The sequence below is a fragment of the Lontra canadensis genome, unplaced genomic scaffold (genome assembly GCF_010015895.1).
Source record: "Lontra canadensis isolate GAN:19392208 unplaced genomic scaffold, GSC_riverotter_1.0 scaffold12, whole genome shotgun sequence".
Taxonomy (NCBI): domain Eukaryota; kingdom Metazoa; phylum Chordata; class Mammalia; order Carnivora; family Mustelidae; genus Lontra; species Lontra canadensis.
The window spans coordinates 18,431,871-18,454,333 of NW_022631006.1; the positions used below are offsets into that span (position 1 = coordinate 18,431,871).

Below are 22,463 nucleotides of genomic sequence, written 5' to 3' on the forward strand. Positions count from 1 at the left end.
CCCCCCCCCCCCCCTCAAGATTTGGGATCTCTTCTGATTTGGCTAAAGCATATTTTCCTGGGGTTGTTGCCACCCTTTTAGTATTTTACTTACTCCTTCATATACTCTTATCTGGACAAAATGACAAGGTGGAAAAATTCACCACAAAAAAAAGAACAAGAGGCAGTACCAAAGGCTAAGGACCTAATCAATACAGACATTGGTAATATGTCAGATTTAGAGTTCAGAATGACGATTCTCAAGGTTCTAGCCGGGCTCGAAAAAGGCATGGAAGATATTAGAGAAACCCTCTCGGGAGATATAAAAGCCCTTTCTGGAGAAATAAAAGAACTAAAATCTAATCAAGTTGAAATAAAAAAAGCTATTAATGAGGTGCAATCAAAAATGGAGGCTCTCACTGCTAGGATAAATGAGGCAGAAGAAAGAATTAGCGATATAGAAGACCAAATGACAGAGAATAAGGAAGCTGAACAAAAGAGGGACAAACAACTACTGGACCACGAGGGCAGAATTCGAGAGATAAGTGACACCATAAGACGAAACAACATTAGAATAATTGGGATTCCAGAAGAAGAAGAAAGAGAGAGGGGAGCAGAAGGTATATTGGAGAGAATTATTGGAGAGAATTTCCCCAATATGGCAAAGGGAACAAGCATCAAAACCCAGGAGGTTCAGAGAACCCCACTCAAAATTAATAAGAATAGGTCCACACCCCGTCACCTAATAGTCAAATTTACAAGTCTTAGTGACAAAGAGAAAATCCTGAAAGCAGCCCGGGAGAAGAAGTCTGTAACATACAATGGTAAAAATATTAGATTGGCAGCAGACTTATCCACAGAGACCTGGCAGGCCAGAAAGAGCTGGCATGATATATTCAGAGTACTAAATGAGAAAAACATGCAGCCAAGAATACTATATCCAGCTAGGCTATCATTGAAAATAGAAGGAGAGATTAAAAGCTTCCAGGACAAACAAAAACTGAAAGAATTTGCAAACACCAAGCCAGCTCTACAGGAAATATTGAAAGGGGTCCTCTAAGCAAAGAGAGAACCTAAAAGTAGTAGATCAGAAAGGAACAGAAACAATATACAATAGCAGTCACCTTACAGGCAATACAATGGCACTAAATTCATATCTCTCAATAGTTACCCTGAATGTTAATGGGCTAAATGCCCCAATCAAAAGACACAGGGTATCAGAATGGATAAAAAAACAAAACCCATCTATATGTTGCCTACAAGAAACTCATTTTAAACCCGAAGACACTTTCAGATTTAAAGTGAGGGGGTGGAAAAGAATTTACCATGCTAATGGACATCAGAAGAAAGCAGGAGGGGCAATCCTTATATCAGATCACTTAGATTTTAAACCAAAGACTATAATAAGAGATGAAGATGGACACTATATCATACTCAAAGGATCTGTCCAACAAGAAGATCTAACAATTGTAAATATCTATGCCCCTAACGTGGGAGCAGCCAACTATATAAACCAATTAATAACAAAATCAAAGAAACACATCGACAATCATACAATAATAGTAGGGGACTTTAACACTCCCCTCACTGAAATGGACAGATCATCCAAGCAAAAGATCAACAAGGAAATAAAGGCCTTAAATGACACACTGGACCAGATGGACATCACAGATATATTCAGAACATTTCATCCCAAAGCAACAGAATACACATTCTTCTCTAGTGCACATGGAACATTCTCCAGAATAGATCACATCCTTGGTTCTAAATCAGGTCTTAACTGTTATCAAAAAATTGGGATCATTCCCTGCATATTTTCAGACCACAATGCTCTGAAGCTAGAACTCAATCGCAAGAGGAAATTTGGAAAGAACCCAAATATATGGCGACTAAACAGCATCCTTCTAAAGAATGAATGGGTCAACCAGGAAATTAAAGAAGAATTGAAAAAATTCATGGAAACCAATGATAATGAAAATACAACAGTTCAAAATCTGTGGGACACAACAAAGGCAGTCCTGAGAGGAAAATATATAGCAGTACAAGCCTTTCTCAAGAAACAAGAAAGGTCTCAGGTACACAACCTAACCCTACACCTAAAGGAGCTGGAGAAAGAACAAGAAAGAAACCCTAAACCCAGCAGGAGAAGAGAAATCATAAAGATCAGAGCAGAAATCAATGAAATAGAAACCAAAAAAACAATAGAACAAATCAACGAAACTAGGAGCTGGTTCTTTGAAAGAATTAATAAGATTGATAAGCCCCTGGCCAGACTTATCAAAAAGAAAAGAGAAAGGACCCAAATCAATAAAATCATGAATGAAAGAGGAGAGATCACAACTAACACCCAAGAAATACAGACAATTATAAGAACATATTATGAGCAACTCTATGCCAACCAATTTGACAATCTGGAAGAAATGGATGCATTCCTAGAGACATATAAACTACCACAACTGAACCAGGAAGAAATAGAAAGCCTGAACAGACCCATAACCAGTAAGGAGATTGAAACAGTCATCAAAAATCTCCAAACAAACAAAAGCCCAGGGCCAGACGGCTTCCCGGGGGAATTCTACCAAACATTTAAAGAAGAACTAATTCCTATTCTCCTGAGACTGTTCCAAAAAATAGAAATGGAAGGAAAACTTCCAAACTCATTTTATGAGGCCAGCATCACCTTGATCCCAAAACCAGACAAGGATCCCATCAAAAAAGAGAACTACAGACCAATATCCTTGATGAACACAGATGCAAAAATTCTCACCAAAATACTAGCCAATAGGATTCAACAGTACATTAAAAGGATTATTCACCACGACCAAGTGGGATTTATTCCAGGGCTGCAAGGTTGGTTCAACATCCGCAAATCAATCAATGTGATACAACACATTAATAAAAGAAAAAACAGGAACCATATGATACTCTCCATAGATGCTGAAAAAGCATTTGACAAAGTACAGCATCCCTTCCTGATCAAAACTCTTCAAAGTGTAGGGATAGAGGGCACATACCTCAATATTATCAAAGCCATCTATGAAAAACCCATCGCAAATATCATTCTCAATGGAGAAAAACTGAAAGCTTTTCCGCTAAGGTCAGGAACATGGCAGGGATGTCCGTTATCACCACTGCTATTCAACATAGTACTAGAAGTCCTAGCCTCAGCAATCAGACAACAAAAAGAAATTAAAGGCATCCAAATCGGCAAAGAAGAAGTCAAACTATCACTCTTCGCAGATGATATGATACTATATGTGGAAAACCCAAAAGACTCCACTCCAAAACTGCTAGAACTTGTACAGGAATTCAGTAATGTGTCAGGATATAAAATCAATGCACAGAAATCAGTCGCATTTCTCTACACCAACAATAAGACAGAAGAAAGAGAAATCAAGGAGTCCATCCCATTTACAATTGCACCCAAAACTATAAGATACCTAGGAATAAACCTAACCAAAGAGACTAAGAATCTATACACAGAAAACTATAAAGTACTCATGAAAGAAATTGAGGAAGACACAAAGAAATGGAAAAATGTTCCATGCTCCTGGATTGGAAGAATAAATATTGTGAAAATGTCTATGCTACCTAAAGCAATCTACACATTTAATGCAATTCCTATCAAAGTACCATCCATTTTTTTCAAAGAAATGGAACAAATAATCCTAAAATTTATATGGAACCAGAAAAGACCGCGAATAGCCAAAGGAATATTGAAAAAGAAAGCCAGAGTTGGTGGCATCACAATTCCGGACTTCAAGCTCTATTACAAAGCTGTCATCATCAAGACAGCATGGTACTGGCACAAAAACAGACACATAGATCAATGGAACAGAATAGAGAGCCCAGAAATAGACCCTCAACTCTATGGTCAACTAATCTTCGACAAAGCAGGAAAGAATGTCCAATGGAAACAAGACAGCCTCTTCAATAAATGGTGTTGGGAAAATTGGACAGCCACATGCAGAAAAATGAAATTGGATCATTTCCTTACACCACACACGAAAATAGACTCAAAATGGATGAAGGACCTCAATGTGAGAAAGGAATCCATCAACATCCTTGAGGAGAACACAGGCAGCAACCTCTTCGACCTCAGCCGCAGCAACATCTTCCTAGGAACATCGCCAAAGGCAAGGGAAGCAAGGGCAAAAATGAACTATTGGGATTTTATCAAGATCAAAAGCTTTTGCACAGCAAAGGAAACAGTTAACAAAACCAAAAGACAACTGACAGAATGGGAGAAGATATTTGCAAACGACATATCAGATAAAGGGCTAGTGTCCAGAATCTATAAAGAACTTAGCAAACTCAACACCCAAAGAACAAATAATCCCATCAAGAAATGGGCAGAAGACATGAACAGACATTTCTGCAAAGAAGACATCCAGATGGCCAACAGACACATGAAAAAGTGCTCCATATCACTCGGCATCAGGGAAATACAAATCAAAACCACAATGAGATACCACCTCACACCAGTCAGAATGGCTAAAATTAACAAGTCCGGAAATGACAGATGCTGGCGAGGATGCGGAGAAAGGGGAACCCTCCTACACTGTTGGTGGGAATGCAAGCTGGTGCAACCACTCTGGAAAACAGCATGGAGGTTCCTCAAAATGTTGAAAATAGAACTACCCTATGACCCAGCAATTGCACCGCTGGGTATTTACCCTAAAGATACAAACGTAGTGATCCGAAGGGGCACGTGCACCCGAATGTTTATAGCAGCAATGTCTACAATAGCCAAACTATGGAAAGAACCTAGATGTCCATCAACAGACGAATGGATAAAGAAGATGTGGTATATATATACAATGGAATACTATGCAGCCATCAAAAGAAATGAAATCTTGCCATTTGCGACAACATGGATGGAACTAGAGGGTATCATGCTTAGCGAAATAAGTCAATCGGAGAAAGACAACTATCATATGATCTCCCTGATATGAGGGAGAGGAGATGCAACATGGGGGGTTAATGTGGTAGGAGAAGAGTAAATGACACAAGTTGGGATTGGGAGGGAGACAAACCATAAGTGACTCTTAATCTCACAAAACAAACTGAGGGTTGCTGGGCAGAGGGGGGTTGGGGGGGGTTATGGACATTGGGTAGGGTATGTGCTATGGTGAGTGCAGTGAAGTTTGTAAATGTGGAGATTCACAGACCTGTACCCCTGGGGGGAAAAATATGTATATATATATGTTTATAAAAAATAAAATTATAAAAAAAAAAAAAAAGGCAGACACATGGGGGAACTAATGGAGTAAGGATGAGTAAGTAAAGTTTGTTAATAGATGGTCCTGGTGTCCTCTCTAGGCTGATGAGGGTCTAGAGCTATCTCTGCTGATTAAATGCTGTCCTTGGTAGAAAGGAGAGGAGGGACACCTTTATAAATGTATGTTCTGTTTTTAGGCAAATTAGAGGGAGGGAGAGAGCCTTTCTTTATCTGCTTCTTCCCAGTTGCCTTCAGCTCAAAATAATCCTTATCCCAAAGTGGCATAATTTGGGGTGATGCTATTCTGCTACCTATCACCAGTGGAGTAGGGAAGAGGAAGGCACCTGTTCAGAAGAGAAACCAGCAAAGGGTATATTTCATTTCTAAGTTTTTCAATTTTCCTTTAAATCAGGGGTCAGTAAACTTATCCCAGAAAGGGCCAAAAAATAAATAGTTTAGGCTTCATAAGCTCTGAGATCTCTGTTGTGACTACCAACTTTGCTATTTCAGCAAAAAGCAGCCATAGACCATATGCAAAGGAGTGACGTGGCTGTGTTCCAACAAAACTTTATTTATAAAGACATGTCAAGGGCTGGATTTGACCCCAGGGCAGGACTTTGCTTGCCCTTGCTATAAATTTTAGTTCTCAGGGCTAGAATATTTCTATTTTGTGACACTTATTAGACTATAATTTTAAAATTAAGCTTTCCTTGGATTTTATTCAGCATTTGACAACCATGATTTGACTGTCCACTGTAGGCTCAGATACTGTGCAGGACGGGAGATAAGAGAGCTTAATATTCTTTACGCCAACAGATGAGCAGTTCTTTGTAGCTTCAGATACTAAATGCTATGATAAAGTGATTTGTTTGATAGGTCATTTCTATTTAAATGGTAGGGAATTGAAAACTAGACCAGAAGAGTAACTCTCAACATAGTGTAGTCTCAAACTGATAATATTAGTGCTAATATGACTTGGAACCCTGGTGCTGATTGTTCATGCCCTGTGATGGGTTCACCATGGGACTTTTGAGACATTCGTTCCTGGGGCTCAATTTCTGCATAGTTAACTTGAGTAGCAGTGCGACCTGCCTTAGACAATTGGGAATCAGACTCTGATTAGAAACTTGACTTCTCCCTGTATCCTTAGAGAACAGTTCAGTTCTGGCTCAGCTCTGGCCTATTTATGGCCTGAAAAAGAAATAGACTTGGGCCTCTATGAATCAGCCATAGAACTAAGTTGGTTCCTAAGTTTGAGATACTCCAAACCTAAATTAGGCTGCAACCAGACTTTCTGAGGAAGGAGAGAGGGTGATAAGGTGTCATGGAGAGACTGGAATTAGGGGTACCTGAGATCAGATGTTAGTCATTTCTTTGAGCTCGGAAATGCTTCTAGGCCTCATTTTACTCCTCTCTTAAACAGAGGCGTTAGATGAGCTCACATCAAATATCTTAACAGCTTCAGGTTTACATCAGTGCCATCACCTTAGAGCAGTTGTTCTCAAAGTGTGGTCGGTAGACCCCACGGTGTCCCCAGGATCCTTTTAGAAAGTTTACCAGGTCAAAACTAAGTTCACAGTGCCACTGCACCATTTTTTCACTGACATTTATTGACATCTGCACTGATGGTAGTTAGAACTGCGGGCCCTTAGCATAAGTTCAGGCCAGTGGTTAACGAGCTTGTTGGTATGTAGCTGTTCTCATAGTAGTCGTGTGCTCTCCAGCTCGCTCTCACTGTGGTTTCTGGTTTGTTTGTTTGTTTGTTTGTTTATTTTTAAAAAGATTTTATTTATTTATTTGACAAATCACAAGTAGAGAGGCCAGCAGAGAGAGAGAGGAGGAAGCAGGCTCCCCCCTAGGAGAGAGCTCGATGCAGGGCTCAATCCCAGGACCCTGGGAACATGACCCAAGCCAAAGGCAGAGGCTTTAACCCACTGAGCCACCCAGGTGCCCTGGTTTCTGTTTTTTTTAAACCAAGTTTCACCTAAGGATGTTCTTTGTGCAGCAATAAAATTATTTTATTATATCCTGATCTTTGACAATATTTCTTTTTTTGTTTTTAAGATTTTACTTATTTATTTGACAGACAGAGATCACAGGTAGGCAGAGAGGCAGGCAGAGAGAGAGGAAGGGAAGCAGGATCCCTGCTGAGCAGAGAGCCCGATGCAGAGCTTGATCCCAGGACCCTGGGACCACGACCTGAGCCAAAGGCAGAGGCTTTAACCCACTGAGCCACCCAGGTGCCCCTTGACAATATTTCTTTTTAATAATCTCTGATGTGGTAGTAAGAAGTGCTATGTGCCAAGGTGTAAAGCACAGTGACTGCCTTGAGAAAAAGTTCTTGTTTGAGTTCTGAGCTGAACTGGCCACTTTTTCTTGAAGCATCATTGTTGTTTAAAAGAATGACTGACAGACTATGGTTTTGCACACCATTTGGGTGGTTGGTGCATATTTTCTTAAAATCCGAACAAAGGAATCTGTCACTTCAAAGAAAACAACTGGAAGTATCTGCAGCTAACAGTCAGGCTAGGGCTTTCAGTAGAAAATTAGAATTTGTGGAAAAATTATATCCACACCATGAACTCGACAGCTTCTCAGTACTTTTCTGATAATATGTGTGTCCTATAACAAAATATGCCAACATTTGGAAAATCTGTGTGATTCAGTGAACAATATTTTCCAGTGCATGAAGTTTCTAAATCATTCATGAGTAAAAAGATCCATTCAAAGTCTAAGACAGAAGGTGTCTGGGTGGCTTAGTCAGTTAAGTGTCTGACTCTTGAGCTCAGCTCAGGTCTTGATCTCAGGGTCATGAGTTCAAGCCCCACATTGGGCTCCATGCTGGGTGTGAAGCCTGGTATTAATTTAATCAAATAATTAATGTGTAAGGTAAGCTAATTGACTTCAATTTGACAAGAAGTTTCATTAATAGGTTTCAGATTCCACATTGTTAGAAACTCCATTTGTCAAGTTTCGTATGGTATCAAAGAAGAAGATGGACAGTTATCTGAAAAAAACTTTATTTTTTTATTAATTAATTTATTTTAAAGACTTTATTTATTTGACAGAGAGAGAGAGAGAGCAAGCATACAAGCAGGGGGAGCAGCGGAGGGAGAGGCTCCTCACTAAGCAGGGAGCCCAATGCAAGTATCCTAGGACCCTGGGATCATGACCTGAGCCAAAGCAAATGATTAACCGACTGAGCCACCCAGGCACCCCATGAAAAAGCTTTAAAATATTCCTCCATTTTCCAGTTCTGTATCCATGTGAGAACAGATTTTTGTCATATCCTTCAATCAAAGCAGTGTATCAAAATAGTACAGAAGCAGATGTGAGAGTCCACCATGTTCTATTAACCCAGACATTTAAAAGAGATTTACAAAATATGTAACAGTGCATTTTTTTTAATTTGGAAAAATAGTTATTCATTAAAATGTTATTTATGCTAACATGTAATGGGCTTATTACTAATATTTTAAAATAAGTTAATAAATACAGATTTTTAAAATTTCTCGGTCTTAATTCCCTGGTATACATTGATAACTACGACCCTTGTTAAAGTTTTGGGATTCTCAATTTTTAAGGCTGTGAAGGTGTCCTGAGGCCACAAAGTTTGAGAATCTCAGTCTGAGGTAATTCAGCTTATGAAGAGAATCGTTGGAAGTAATAATAAAGCCCTTTTCAAATATAGAACTAGTTACCAAGCAGGAAGTGGCTGAATTTTTTTTTCTCGTGAAATGTAATGGCAGAATACAGGACATGTTTATGAATCTCCCACAACTCCCGAGCCCCTTCATCTCCTCTGCTGAGGGACAGGTGGAAGAAGTAAGACCAGCTTTGGTGGCATGGGTACTTGTGGCTGCCTTGGAGACGCTCCATCGATTTCGGGGCCATGGACCCCACTAGCTGTGGGGAGCAGCTCAGGGTCAGCAGTGTGAACAGTCTTCTTCACAAGCTGGGAGGCAGGTGGCAGAGGATCGGCTCAGCACCTGGGGTTTACAGTCAGCCCTGAGTTTGCTTCTGGGCCGTCTCTCACCCACTGCTACCTAACTGCATGACCTGTCAGGTCCCTCACATATGAAATTGGAATAATAATAATAATATCTACTCCTTGGGGGTAATTGTGAGGATATTTATATATATGTATACATATATATAATTATATTTATATATTTTTTTAAACATATATGCTCAGTTTGCGATAGCTGCTATAATTATTGTGATAATTATTCTCTTTTTGACCTTTTGGTGACTTTTGAGGCTGACTGTTTTTGTCATCCCCACGAGGCTGGCATCACGTTTTTATGGTCTGTAACTTTCTTCCCTTTTTGTAATGTGCCAACCGATACGGCATCTCCTGAGAGCAGCAGTAAGGGTAGACGCACTAAATTACCTTAGCCGAGGGGGATGGTGTTGAGTGTTTGCTCTGTCCCATGAAGCAGGATGTAGGGTAGCTGCTGCGCTTTTGTTGGTCTAGATCTAAGGATGTTTCGGGCTGGGTTTCATTGCTTGGGCTCTTACATTTGACCGTTACTTTTACAAGCACTTAGCCAAGGTGCTGTTTTGTAGGATAAGACCTTCAGACCCACAAGTACCTTGGCAGCTTTAGTGAGCTTCTGTGGTATGATTCTTTCCGCTAATGCCAAGTCAAGGTGCATGAAACCCTCTGTTCTAAAATGGGAGTTGAAGGCAGCTTCCTGTACTTAGTGAAGACAGCTATCTAGTGTAGATCTCCAGCTTCCAGTCTTTTAGGAATTTTTAGATTCCTATAGAAGAGCCATGGGAGCAGCATTTTTTGTTGTGGTTGTTTTTACATGTTTGGAACTGTGAATGTTTGTTTCTTTTCCATAGGTTGCAACAGGTTTGAAGTGACACTAGAGAAATCCAATAAAAACTTCTCCAAAAAGATTCAGCAGGTAGGCAGTGATGATGGTCACTTCAAGAATGTTTGACTTCTGTGAGACCCTGTCAAAGCTAGAACTTTGATAACATTATTTACGAACTCTGAATTCTGTGCTGTCTGTTCTCCCACTTATTAGGGATCTGAGTTCATCTGTCATGTGCCTGAGATCCTCTATAATGAGCAGAAATTGCAGTTACACATAAATATCCATCAGATCCCTGTCATTGGCCTAGACTCTTTTATTCCCTCTTTAGTACTGTTCTTAAATGAACATTTGTTAAGCCTTGTTGGAAATGTTTAATTGAGTCTAATGATTTGTTCTTTTCCAGATCCATGTGGTTTCCCAGTTTAAGATTCTGGTCAGCTTGTTAGGTAAGAAAAGGAGTTTCAGTTGTATTCCCTGTGTCAAAAAACAAAAGCTATGACTTGATTAATCACTCTTTCATGCTTAATTTGATAGACATTGAAACTGACCTGTTCCAAACCAGACATAGCAGGGTACATGGGTATTAAAGGCAAGAGTATCCTTCATAAACTTGAGCTCTGCTCTCCAAGAAATGTCATTCATTCATTCATTCATTCATTGGGCAGATATTTATTGAGCCCTGTTCTAGGCATTGGGGATACCAAATTGAATGAGACTTGGTTTCCATCTTTGAGATTTATGTTCTGATTGTGAAGACTGAAATGACAAAGTAACTTGATACAGTGTGATAAGTTAACAATAGAAATTTATAAAAAATGTTGTGGATCTTAGTAATGGGAAGGACAACATCTTCTTAGTGGATGATTAGGATTTTGGCAGGAAGAGAGAGGGAGGCAAAGCATTTTAAGCAGAGGCCTTGTGGTCTGGCCAATTTAGAATGTGTGGTAGAAAGTGGCACAGTGGCAAGAGATAGGGAGAAACAGATCAAGACCAGACTATTCAGGCCTTGGTAGAAAAGCCATAGACTCGGGGTGCCTGGGTGGCTCAGTGGCTTAAAGCCTCTTGCATTCAGCTCAGGTCATGATCCCAGGGTCCTGGGATCGAGCCCCACATCGGGCTGTCTGCACAGCAGGGAGCCTGCTTCTCCCTTTCTCTCTGCCTGCCTCTCTGCCTACTTGTGATCTCTGTCTGTCAAATAAATAAATAAAATCTTTAAAAAAGAAAAGAAAAGAAAAGCCATAGACTCAAGTGAAGGCAGCCAGCGAGGCCTTTTCTTAACAAACCGAGGACTAGAAACTTGCCTCATGCTTTGTACTGTTCAGCCCAGGGCCCAAATGGTGAAATCATTTTAAACTTAGTTTGTAGGTGGAGGGAGAAATAAAGTAACTAAACCTTCATTAGTAAAACTAGATAGGAGGCCCAAGTGAAATTATTTTGCTTGCTTTGCTAGTAAAGAAATCCTTGCCATGGGATTGTACCAAATCCACAGAGGATTTCCTTTCTTTACTGAGGCTTCCAGTGGAAGTAGTTTGGAAAGCCTGTTCTTGCACAAATATTGCATCACAAATTTCCAGACTTGAGAAAGACAGAGTATGAGAGTGCTTTGGTAGCAAAAGAGATCTTCTGCATAAGCAGCCCAAATTTAAAGGCACGAAAGTGACCTCTATCATTTTGTCATGTAATTCTGATAACAGACTGGAATAAATCATTGTTAGTGAAACCAAAGATACATCTTCAACCAACACTTGCCAATTGGTTCTTCTCTTTGTTAGTTACTTCTGTGTGTGGAGAATTGTGATAATTTATACTGTTGTTATACCTTCTTCCAAATAGAAAATAACATTTATGTCCATGACCTATTGACATTTCAACAAATCACTACGGTTTCAAAGGCAAAGGGAGCCTCACTGTTCACATGTGACCTCCAGGTAAGTGTAGACAAGATGAAAATTGACTTCGTGTTTTAATAAATATGGTCTTTCTTAATATTCCTACCATTAGGTGGGAAGAATAACATTGATATACCAACCCAGCCAGAGACTCCAGAGAAAGTGTTTGATTTTGGATTGTGTTAGAGAAATTTCCCCCTTTGTATGTGGTCAGAAGGGGAAACATTTGGGTTCCCTGTGTGTACTAATTAGAGCACCAGACATCTGTCTTGGCAGGAGGCAACTAACCCATGATAAAAGTCTTTGCCTATGGATAAATCATTAGTGGGAAAATCCAGACTTACTGGTATCATGAACATGGGACATTAAATTGACCTTGTTCTGAACAGGTGATTGTATTCTTTGTCTTAGGGGTTTTTTGGTCATTTGGGAAAGACATTTCTTCTTACTTATGCCAATTCATCATCCTTACATTATTAAGAATCTGCCTTACCCTTCTACTCAGCTTTGATCACTTTCTGGTCTTTGTGGTCTACATTGACCCTGCATTGTTTTATGCTTAGACATTTCTTTTCTCCACCCTCCTTAAAGGATTGAAAGTGGCTACTGACACATGCTGATCCCTGACCAGCATGTACTGACAGCCATGAGTGGACAAACATTTAAGAAAAAAAGGAGTAAGCGGTTACATAGGTGAAGGCCTTCCCTGGGCTTTTCCTGTGTGAATTATGAATGTCCGAGAGATTTGCCGGGGTTGGGGTCTTTGGCTGGCAGCCCTTGGAGGGGAAGTGCTCCTCAGCCTATTGTTTCTAAGAACGTCTTAGAAAAAAAATAGTGTTCTTCCACTCAATTTGTCTGGCAGGGGTACTTTATATTACAGGGGATTTTCAGTTTAGTAGCCATTTCAAGGCAGAAAATCTCAAATTTAGCTGTCACTCAGTTACAGAGTCATCACATACACCGCCTCATTTGTCCTGGGTGTCTCTTCCCAGCACACAGAGACTGGTGAGGAGGTGCTGCGGATGTGTGTCGCTGTGAAAAAGAAGCTCCAGCTCTACTTCTGGAAGGACAGGGAATTCCATGAATTGCAGGTGAAGTCCCTGTTCCCTGGTCTGTGTTGACTCACAGCTTGAAAGGCTTCCTGTTCAGTAACACTGAAAGTCTGGGCTCTGGTCTTGGAGTTCTCTCCGCATGAAGGCTCTACCGTGAGTATGTGGGAACCTATCCATGGCCACTCGTCAGAGTCTCCTGGTCTTCAGAGGCAGTGGTCATCCAGTTCTGCAGCGCTTATATGGATTGGTTTATTTCAAAGTGGGTTTCACCTTTTCTAAAGGCGTCTAGTCATCCAGTTAATGGGTGAATTAAATTTTTGTTACAAGTGGTTTCTCAGCCTTGAGCTTACAGACTTGTGCTTAGATGAGGGTGATGGAGATTTTGAAGAGTTGGGGTAGAAGAGCAGGAAAGTCACGGTTTTTTGTTTCGTTTTGTTTTTTCTTTTAATACCTTTCCATTTGAACTCTTGGTCTCTTTCTTCAGGGGGACTTTAGCGTACCAGATGTGCCCAAGTCCATGGCCTGGTGCGAAAATTCTATCTGTGTGGGTTTCAAGAGAGACTACTACCTAATAAGGGTAAAACTTATTCTTTTGCATATATCATCCATTTACTTGGGGGAGAGGATCATGTGCTTTTGAACTACAGGTCAAGAGACTGCCTTAAGTAGCGTTTTGGCATAACAGGGTTTGTGTTTGTACGTTTGGCTATTTTTTTATGCTTCTCAGCATCTCTACAAATAGATGTCTGATGCCAGGCAGCATCAACTCTCAATTCTCTACATAATGAATTATCCACATCATGTATCTAATTATTGGAAGAGATAATTAGGGCTGCTTGCCTCCATTCAATAGCATTACCAAGGACTGTCATCTTAAGGCTTTGGTGCGCCTTATAAACTAATTTTAGTATTAACTTATGAATTTTTCAGACTTTGAGTTTTCTGCACCCTCAAACCTTTTAGTATAGTTATTTTTAAAACTTTATTTTTTTTTATTTCAAAAGCCACATATGTTAATATAAAAAAATAAGGAAATATATAGGTAAGCAAAATAAAGGAAGTACAAATCACCCATAAATCCTTCACTCAGAAATGATTACTGTTAACCTTTTGGTAGATGAGCTTCCACCTGTTTACAAAAATAGCATGTTATACACATTGTTTTATAATCTGTTTTTCTGAACCTAAGTGGTAAATATCCATGACATTGGTTTTTTTTCCTCCATTATGCGTACTGTATGTAGAATAGGTTGATATACCATTCATTTCATAGCATAATCCAAATTTCTTATCCCTCTCATATTCCAGACTTGGCAGTTCTAGAAGCCTTTCTCCCCCATCTCCATTTTTCCCCACTTTCCTACCACCCACTGTGTTAGCTCTTCATTATTTATCTAGTTAACATATTTGTTCCATATTTATACTGTTGACTGTCCTGGTTTGATCAGCCTCAGAGTTGCAAACTGGTAGAGGAGTTGCCCGCATCCAGCTGATGGATGCGCAGAGTAGCAGCTAGGCCTGTGGGTGCTGAAAGAAGTCTGTGAGGGCTGGGGATACAGAGCCAGAAGCTGGAGGGTAGGCTCTCATTACTCTGACTACCTTTCCTCTTCTTGAGGGTACACTCTTTTGAGGGTGGGAAATCTTGGGTTAGGCCCAAGCTATTCAAAAATTACTCATTTAGATCAGACAGTAAAATTCATTCTTTCGGATGTATGGTTCTAACATGGTTAGAGTCATGTAACCACCACCACAATCAAGATTGAGAGCAGTTCCATCACCCAAAAAATGTCTATTCTGCCCCCTTGAAGTCAACCCCTTTTCCTATGCCCCAACTTCTAGTAATCACTGATCTGTTCTTCATCTCTTATAGTTTTGCCTTTTCCAGAATGTCATATAAATGGAATCCTACAGTATGTAGCCTTTTGAATATGGCTTCTTCCACTTAGCATAATGCATTTGACATCCATCTGTATTGTGCGTGTCATCATATTCTTTATGGCTGGGTAGTGAGTGGACCATAGTATGGATGTACTATGGTCATTTATCCATTCATCGGTTGAAGGACAAAGTTGTTCCCAGTTTTTAGCCATTATGAATAAAGCTGCGATAAACACTTACATACAGGTCTTGGTGTAAACATAAGTTTTCATTTCTCTTGAGCAAGTGCCCAAGGAATGGGATTATTGGGTTGGATGGTAAGTATACATTTCACCTTAGAAGAAGCCAGCAAACAAAATGGCCGTACCATTTTGCATTCTCACCAGCAGCGAATGAGAGTTCCAGTTGCTCTGCATCCTCACCAGCACTTGACATTGTTAGTTGCCAGCCTAGATGCTTGTCTCTGTGTTAGAGAAAAAGAGAACTGGTTCTATGTTGTGATGACAAAATTTGTCATAACAAACTCTATAATATTTCCTTATGCCAAACAAGGAATATTATTGGCTTCTGTAGGCTCAGGGTTTTATTTGGATTTTTTAGGCTTTGTTCACTCCTCTGGTGAGAGAATGCTGGTTGACTCATTTTTTGTCTTCCTATAGGTGGATGGAAAAGGGTCCATCAAAGAGCTCTTTCCAACAGGAAAACAGCTGGAACCGTTAGTTGCACCTCTGGCAGATGGAAAAGTGGCTGTGGGCCAGGATGATCTCACCGTGGTGCTCAATGAGGAGGGGATCTGCACTCAGAAATGTGCCTTGAACTGGACAGACATACCAGTGGCCATGGGTGAGAGCACCATAGCAGCTGCTTCCCACTCTGGGCTGGGGTTATGTGCCATCCTTGCAGAAGGGAATCCCATTCATGTCTTTCACAGACTGTGGTTTACATTGTCATTTACTCTCAGTTCCCCTTCTTAGAAGTAGACAAGTGTTTAAGGTCATTAAAAATGGGATATTCTGGTCTTTGTAAGAAGCCAGGTTTTGTCCCAGAGGGGGAGAAATTTAAAACAGAGTTATGTGTTTTAGGAAGTGATTGTCTGTTGCCATATATTTTTATTTCTTAGTCCTTGTTTTACTTTCTGTGTAATGGTTTTAATGTGTCCTCTGCCAGATCAACTACATTTGGAAATTAGTGACAATTCTTTATTTATCACTGTAGTACATGTAACTCAGTATTGATGTGCTTTTGACTTGGTGGGTATTGCTTCTTTTTTGTAGCTTGGAAGTGCAGATTGCGTTTAGATGTCAGGCTCTGGCCTGCATATTAGGTATTTCTGCTCTCACCCTGCCCCAGGCTCTCAGCAGTGGTATTGCCTGGAAGTGTATAACCACCCTCACAGCAATTCATTTTCAGTCAAAGGAGTGAGCATTTTAAAAATAGTTACTGCTGTGGAGTGGGGCATAGAGACATGCCATCTTTAAGGACTCTAGCTGGGCAGGTAAGGATAACATCTTGGATAAAAAGAGAAAACAAGGCATTGCTCAAGGTGTTCAGTTGGATGAGTTGAGATTCAGTCATTTAGAAAGTTCAACTTGCCAGTAAGAAGTTCCATTGCATAATTAAGGTTGGACTAGACCAGGCAGGGAGTTTATGACTTGGCTTGAAGAAAAATTCCTTTCATTCTAGGCAGAAAAAAATAGTTAAAAATAGTTAAAAATGATTGGAAATGTTCCTTTTTGACAGAACATTAGAGAGACTGACCTGGTTGAAACAGGTGTTCTGAATTACAGAGGAATAAGGGTAGGGCTGGTTTTTAGAGGCCCATGCAAAGGTCAGAGAGACCAGTAGATTCCTAACTGGTAGAATGTTTTGGTAAAAGCATCATGTTCTAGAGTAATTATTCTGGTTGTGTTCATTGATGAACAGATCAGGAGGAAGATAATCAAAAGGACAATATTTTGTAAGGCCCAAGATTATGTATATGAACAAGTTTGAGGGGCTAAAAACTTCATGAGAAGCTTTGTGGTGTTCTGGGGGGTGCTTGTGTTCCCTTCAGAAGAGGGGCTATGGTAGAATTGATGAAGATATGTGTAATACGTGTGAAGAGTATGCTTCTCATTCCCTAGTGTGAGAGTTTCTGTTTTAAAATCTTTGTCAGTGTCCAGTGCCTTTGGCAGTGTGTCTTAAAAATATTTCTGTGCCTTAACATACTGAGGAAGGGAAGAGCTGGGCATTCTTTCTAGGTAGGGTGGGAGAACCACCATCTGACAGGACGAAGACTAAACTTCTTCAGTGGTGTGCATGTTAAACTTCATTTATACTTCTCTCAATTTTACCACTTCACCTGGACTCCAGTCGTCTTGGACTGCCCCTCATCCAGCCATGATCCCCTGGGCTCTTCTTGCCTCTCCCTCTCTTCTCTTGCCTGCAATGTCCTGCTCACATGACAAGGCCCTGTTCAGTGGCACTTCCTCTCTGAAGTCTTCTGACGTGCAGGCAGAATGAATCACTTCCCCCTTGGTGCTTCCAAAGCCCTTTCGGGTTTATTTCTTTGACAGAGACAGATCAGAAGTAGGCAGAGAGGAAGGCAGAGAGAGGAGGAAGCAAGCTCCCTGCTGAGCAGAGAGCCCAATGTGGGACTCAATCCCAGGACCCTGAGATCATGACCCTAGCCGAAGGCAGAGGCTTTAACCCACTGAGCCACCCAGACGCCCCGGATTATACTAGTTTTTAAAAATGAGACCAGCATTAAAAGAGAAGTAAAAAAATCCAATGCAAAGCAAGTTTTTAAATTTTTTGATAATATGAAAAAGATTAGCACAGTAGTAGCAATAGTGATGAAAATATTAGGCCAGTTCCCTTCTGGCTTTAAAATTTTTATGGTATTTAGAGTATAAACTGTATTAATGTGGAAAACTTTTTGTCAGAAAATACATGACAGAAATAAATCCGTAGCACATTAGCCACAAGAAGAAACTCTTTGAGTGTTTGAGGTTAAATTTCTATATGATTATTATGCCATCTAGTGGTTGATTTTTTACTTTTTTTCTTTTCTTTTAAAAATTTTCTATTTTAATTGTAAAAAAATAAATAAATAAAATCTGTCATCTTAAGTGTACAGTATTTTTTAAGTGTACAGTTCAGTAGTTACATATATTCACATTGTCATGCAACAGATTTCAGAACTTTCTCGTCTTGCAACAGTAGAAGTCCGTATCTATTAACCATTTTCTCCCTCCTTCAGCTCCCAACTTTCAGCTCTAAGTTTCAGAACTTTCTCATCTTGCAACAGTAAAAGTCTGTATCTATTAACAACCCTTTTCTCCCTCCCCTAGCCCTTGGGGCCAACCATTCTACTTTCTGTTTCTGTGATTCACACTCCAGAGACCTCGTGTAAGTGGTAGAAAACTGGCACACTAAGAAGGCCAGCCAGTTGCTTTCTTTGGGAATCACAAAGGTGGAGTTTTGCATCTTTTCCCTCTGAAAATCTGAAGCAGAAATAACCTTGGCCAGAAATGTGGAACTCTCTTTAGCCTCATTTTAGGGAAGAAAGAAGTTGCCTTCATCTTGTCCTTCTCATGTAACCTTCTCCCCCTGATGCATTGTTAGGGGCAGCTGGACTTTGTTGGCTTGGTTTTGTGACTGATGAGAAAGGGAGCAGCTGAAGGTTTCACCCAGTCCTTTGGAGGAGATGGTCGGAATGGGATCAGGTCACTCTCAGCAAAGCTGAATGCATCCTTCTTGTGCACAAGATTCTTCTTAGGGTCACTTGGACAAAACAAATTTTTTTTCCCTTTGGATATCACAGCATGGGATCCTGGCTTGGTATTTGAGTAGTGGACTATTTAGAGATCTCATCTGAATGCAGCATAGAAATGAGAAACTGAAGCAGCGCATAAACCTAAAGCCTGAGACCAGATCCACACCTGGAAGTGTTCTTTTCTTGTGCAGAGCACCAGCCTCCCTACATCATTGCCGTTTTGCCTCGATATGTGGAGATCCGAACATTTGAGCCAAGGCTTCTGGTCCAGAGCATTGAACTACAAAGGCCCCGCTTCATTACCTCAGGAGGGTAAGGAATTTCCTTTTTTACTGTAGTTGCCATATTATTGCAAAGCTTTAAAATCATAAAGCCTGTGCTAAAGCTTTGCTAATATCCTTATTCCTTCCTCCAGATCAAATATTATCTACGTGGCCAGCAATCATTTTGTTTGGAGACTCATTCCTGTCCCCATGGCAACCCAAATCCAACAGCTTCTCCAGGACAAGCAGTTTGAATTGGCTCTCCAGCTTGCAGTAAGTATTATTCCTGAGATTTGGATGCAAGTCTGCCTTCCTCATTGTTCTCCAAAGCAAGTGCTTTGGGTTTAGATGGTTATATTTAGTTTGGATTGGTAGAATAAGCACAGAGCTACAAGTTAAGGGACTTAGATTCAGGGTCTGACTTAGCCATAGAATATCTATGTAACTCTAAATAAATTTCACTTTTTCAGATGGCTTATCGGTCAGATGTAGAATGAATGCCAGTTAACAATAATAATAACTCCTAGAATTTAGAAGACAATAAAGTAATTTAATAGATATGGTGTAGCCTTGAAAAATTAGACCATGCAAGTATTTAACAGTCATAATGTAAGATTATAGTCTGATTGAATGCAACAACTAGAGGGCTTTTCACAATTCCTTTCAGCAGTAGATCCCAGGGTCTTTGGATAAGCAGGCCTCCTTCAGGTTTCTGAAACCAGCTTGAGTTGCTGCATTCAGTAGGGCTGCACTCTTATATTTATGGCTGCCACTCTTCCCTGAACGTTAGCACCAGGTATTGTTCACAGCCATAGTGCCCATGCTTTTGCTTTTGCGGTTCTCTCATTGCCAACACACTCCGTGGAGACTGACTTCTGAGACTTGTCTTATTCTCTTAAATATTCCCAGTGGTGATTATTGTCTGTAGAGAGTAGATTTGATTTTAGGAAACAACCAAGGTCATTCTGATCCTAGACCTTTAAACTGGACAGTGCTAGTTTAGTGAAAGAGAAGAGATTTTTATGAATTTAAAAAGCTTAGTTTTGAGAGTATCTTGTAAATTATTTCTGAAGGGAAAGCAGTGGTCACAAGTTTTGGAATTTATAGTCACATGTGATAGATATTTTTTTTAAAAAAATATTTTGTTTATTTGACAGATAGAGATCACAAGTAGGCAGAGAGGCAGGCAGAGAGAGAGAGAGGGGAGGAAGCAGGCTCCCCAATGAGCAGAGAGCCGGATGTGAGGCTCGATCCCAGGACCCTGGGATCATGACCCAAGCCGAAGGGAGAGGCTTTAACCCACTGAGCCACCCAGACGCCCCATGTGATAGATACTTTTGAAGGGCAACATTTATCTTGGATGTATACATTTTGGATTTAAAACAAAAATCCAGTCTGAATAGTTAGAGATGTTTAGTATCCCAGAAAGATTGTTTTTTTTTTCCCTTGGGGTATTTAATTTCAGCATCTGACTACTTTATTTCTATTTTTTTGCCACTTTTAAATTGCCCTCCATTATTTTGTCCCTCCATTATTTTGTTTTCATTTTTAAAATACTAGATTTTAATCTTTTTTTAATTTAATAATCTAATATGGTGAGCCCACCATCCTACCCAAGAAAAACAGCTTCCATAACTTACACGTACCTCCCCATCTCATTCTTCTGCCTCCTCTCCAGACACACCATTATCCTAAATTTGTGTTTATTGTGCCCTTTAAAAATATATTTCTTGTTGAAAAAATCTCAAATTAACAACCTAACCTTATACCTAAAGGAGCTAGAAGAAGAATAAACAAAACTCCGAACCAGCAGAATGCAGGAAATAATAAAGATTAGAGCAGAAATAAGTGAAATAGAAACAAAACAAAACAGTAGAACAAATTAATGAAACTAGGAGCTAGTTCTTTGAAAAGATCAGAGAGGACTCAAACAAAATTATAAATGAGAGGAGAAATTGACAGCCCAGAAATATAAAAAGGATTATAAGAGAATACTATGAAAAATTGTATACCAACAAATTGGACAACCTAGAAATATAAATAAATTCCTAGAAGCAGATAACCTCCCAAAACTGAATCAAGAAGAAATAGAAAATTTGAACAGACTGATTACCAACAATGAAATTGAATCAATAATCAAAAAACTTCCAAAAATCAAAGTCCAGGACCAGACAGCTTCACAGTGAATTCTACCAAACATTTAAAAAAGAGATAATGCCTATTCTTCTCAAACTGTTCCAGAAAATAGAAGAGGAAGGAAAGCTTCCAAATTCCTTTTATGAGGCCAGTATTACCCTGATACTGAAACCAGATAAAGATACTACAAAAATAAAAGAACTATAGTATCCCTGGGTCAATGTCCTTGATGAACACAGATGCAGAAATCCTCAATAAAGTACTACCTAACTAAATCCAGCAGTACATTAAAAAAAAAACATTAACCATAATCAGGTGGGATTCCTTCCTGGGTTACAAGGGCGGTTCAGTATTTGCAAATCAATCAGGTGGTACATCCCACCAATAAGAGAAAGGATAAGAACCAGGATGATCATTTCATTAGGCACAGAAAAAAGTGTTTGACAAAGTAAAACATCCATTCATGATTAAACAGAAAACAAAAAACCTCAACAAAGTAGGTTTAGAGGCAATATACCTCAACATAATAAGGGCCGTATATGAAAAACCCATAGCAAATATCATCCTAACTGGGGAAAACTGAGAACCTTTCCCCTAAGGTCAGGAATAAGACAAGGATGTCCACTCCACCACTTTTATTCAGCATAGTACTGGAAGTCCTAGCCACAGCAGTTAGACAACAAAAAGAAATAAAGACATCCAGAACAGCAAGGAAGAAGTTAAACTTTCATTATTTGCAGATGAGATGATACTCTATAGAGAGAAACCTGAAAGACTCCACTAGAAAACTGATAGAAGTATAAACCAATTCAGTAAAGTTGCAGAATACAAAATACAGAAATCTGTGACATTTCCTTACCCTACCAAAGAAATAGGGGAAAGAGAAATTAAGAAAACAATCCCATTTACAATTGCACCAAGAAGAATAAAATACCTAGGAATAAACTTACCCAAGGAGGTGAAAGACCTGTACTCTGAAAACACCGTTGAAAGAAATTGAAGATGACACAAATGGAAGAATTAATATTGTTAAAATGTCCATACAAACAATTTATTAAATCAATGCAGTCCCTATCAAAATGCCTGTGGCATTTTTCACTAAACTAGAACAGTGCTAAAATTTGTATGTAACCCACAAAAGACCCTAACTAGCCAAAACAATCTTGAGAAAGAAAAACAAAGCTGGAGGGGAGGTATCACAATGCCAGATTTCAAGATACACTGGAAAGCTGTGATAAAACAGTATGGGGGGAAAAAAAAAACCAGTATGGTACGAGCACAAAAATAGACACATAGATCAATGGAGCAAAATAGAGCTGCCAGAAATAAACCCAGGATCAGATGGCCAATTAATATGTGACAAAGGAGGCAAGAATATGCAATGGGTAAAAAACAGTCTCTTCAACAAATGATATTGGGGAAACTGGACAGCAATAAGCAAAAGAATGAAACTGGATCAC

General features: G+C 39.7%; 1 protein-coding gene across 2 annotated transcripts in view; it reads left to right on the forward strand.

The window, feature by feature from the left end:
* The window catches only part of VPS39 (VPS39 subunit of HOPS complex), a 51,013-nt gene that overhangs the window by 10,139 nt on the left and 18,411 nt on the right, over nt 1-22,463 (forward strand). For both annotated transcript variants that reach the window (XM_032856750.1, XM_032856749.1), the window contains exons 3-10: nt 10,051-10,115; nt 10,432-10,474; nt 11,862-11,956; nt 12,910-13,008; nt 13,454-13,546; nt 15,507-15,690; nt 18,796-18,916; nt 19,020-19,140. In XM_032856750.1, coding sequence (XP_032712641.1) covers nt 10,051-10,115; nt 10,432-10,474; nt 11,862-11,956; nt 12,910-13,008; nt 13,454-13,546; nt 15,507-15,690; nt 18,796-18,916; nt 19,020-19,140 — 821 coding nt within the window. The remainder of the gene's footprint in view (nt 1-10,050; nt 10,116-10,431; nt 10,475-11,861; nt 11,957-12,909; nt 13,009-13,453; nt 13,547-15,506; nt 15,691-18,795; nt 18,917-19,019; nt 19,141-22,463) is intronic.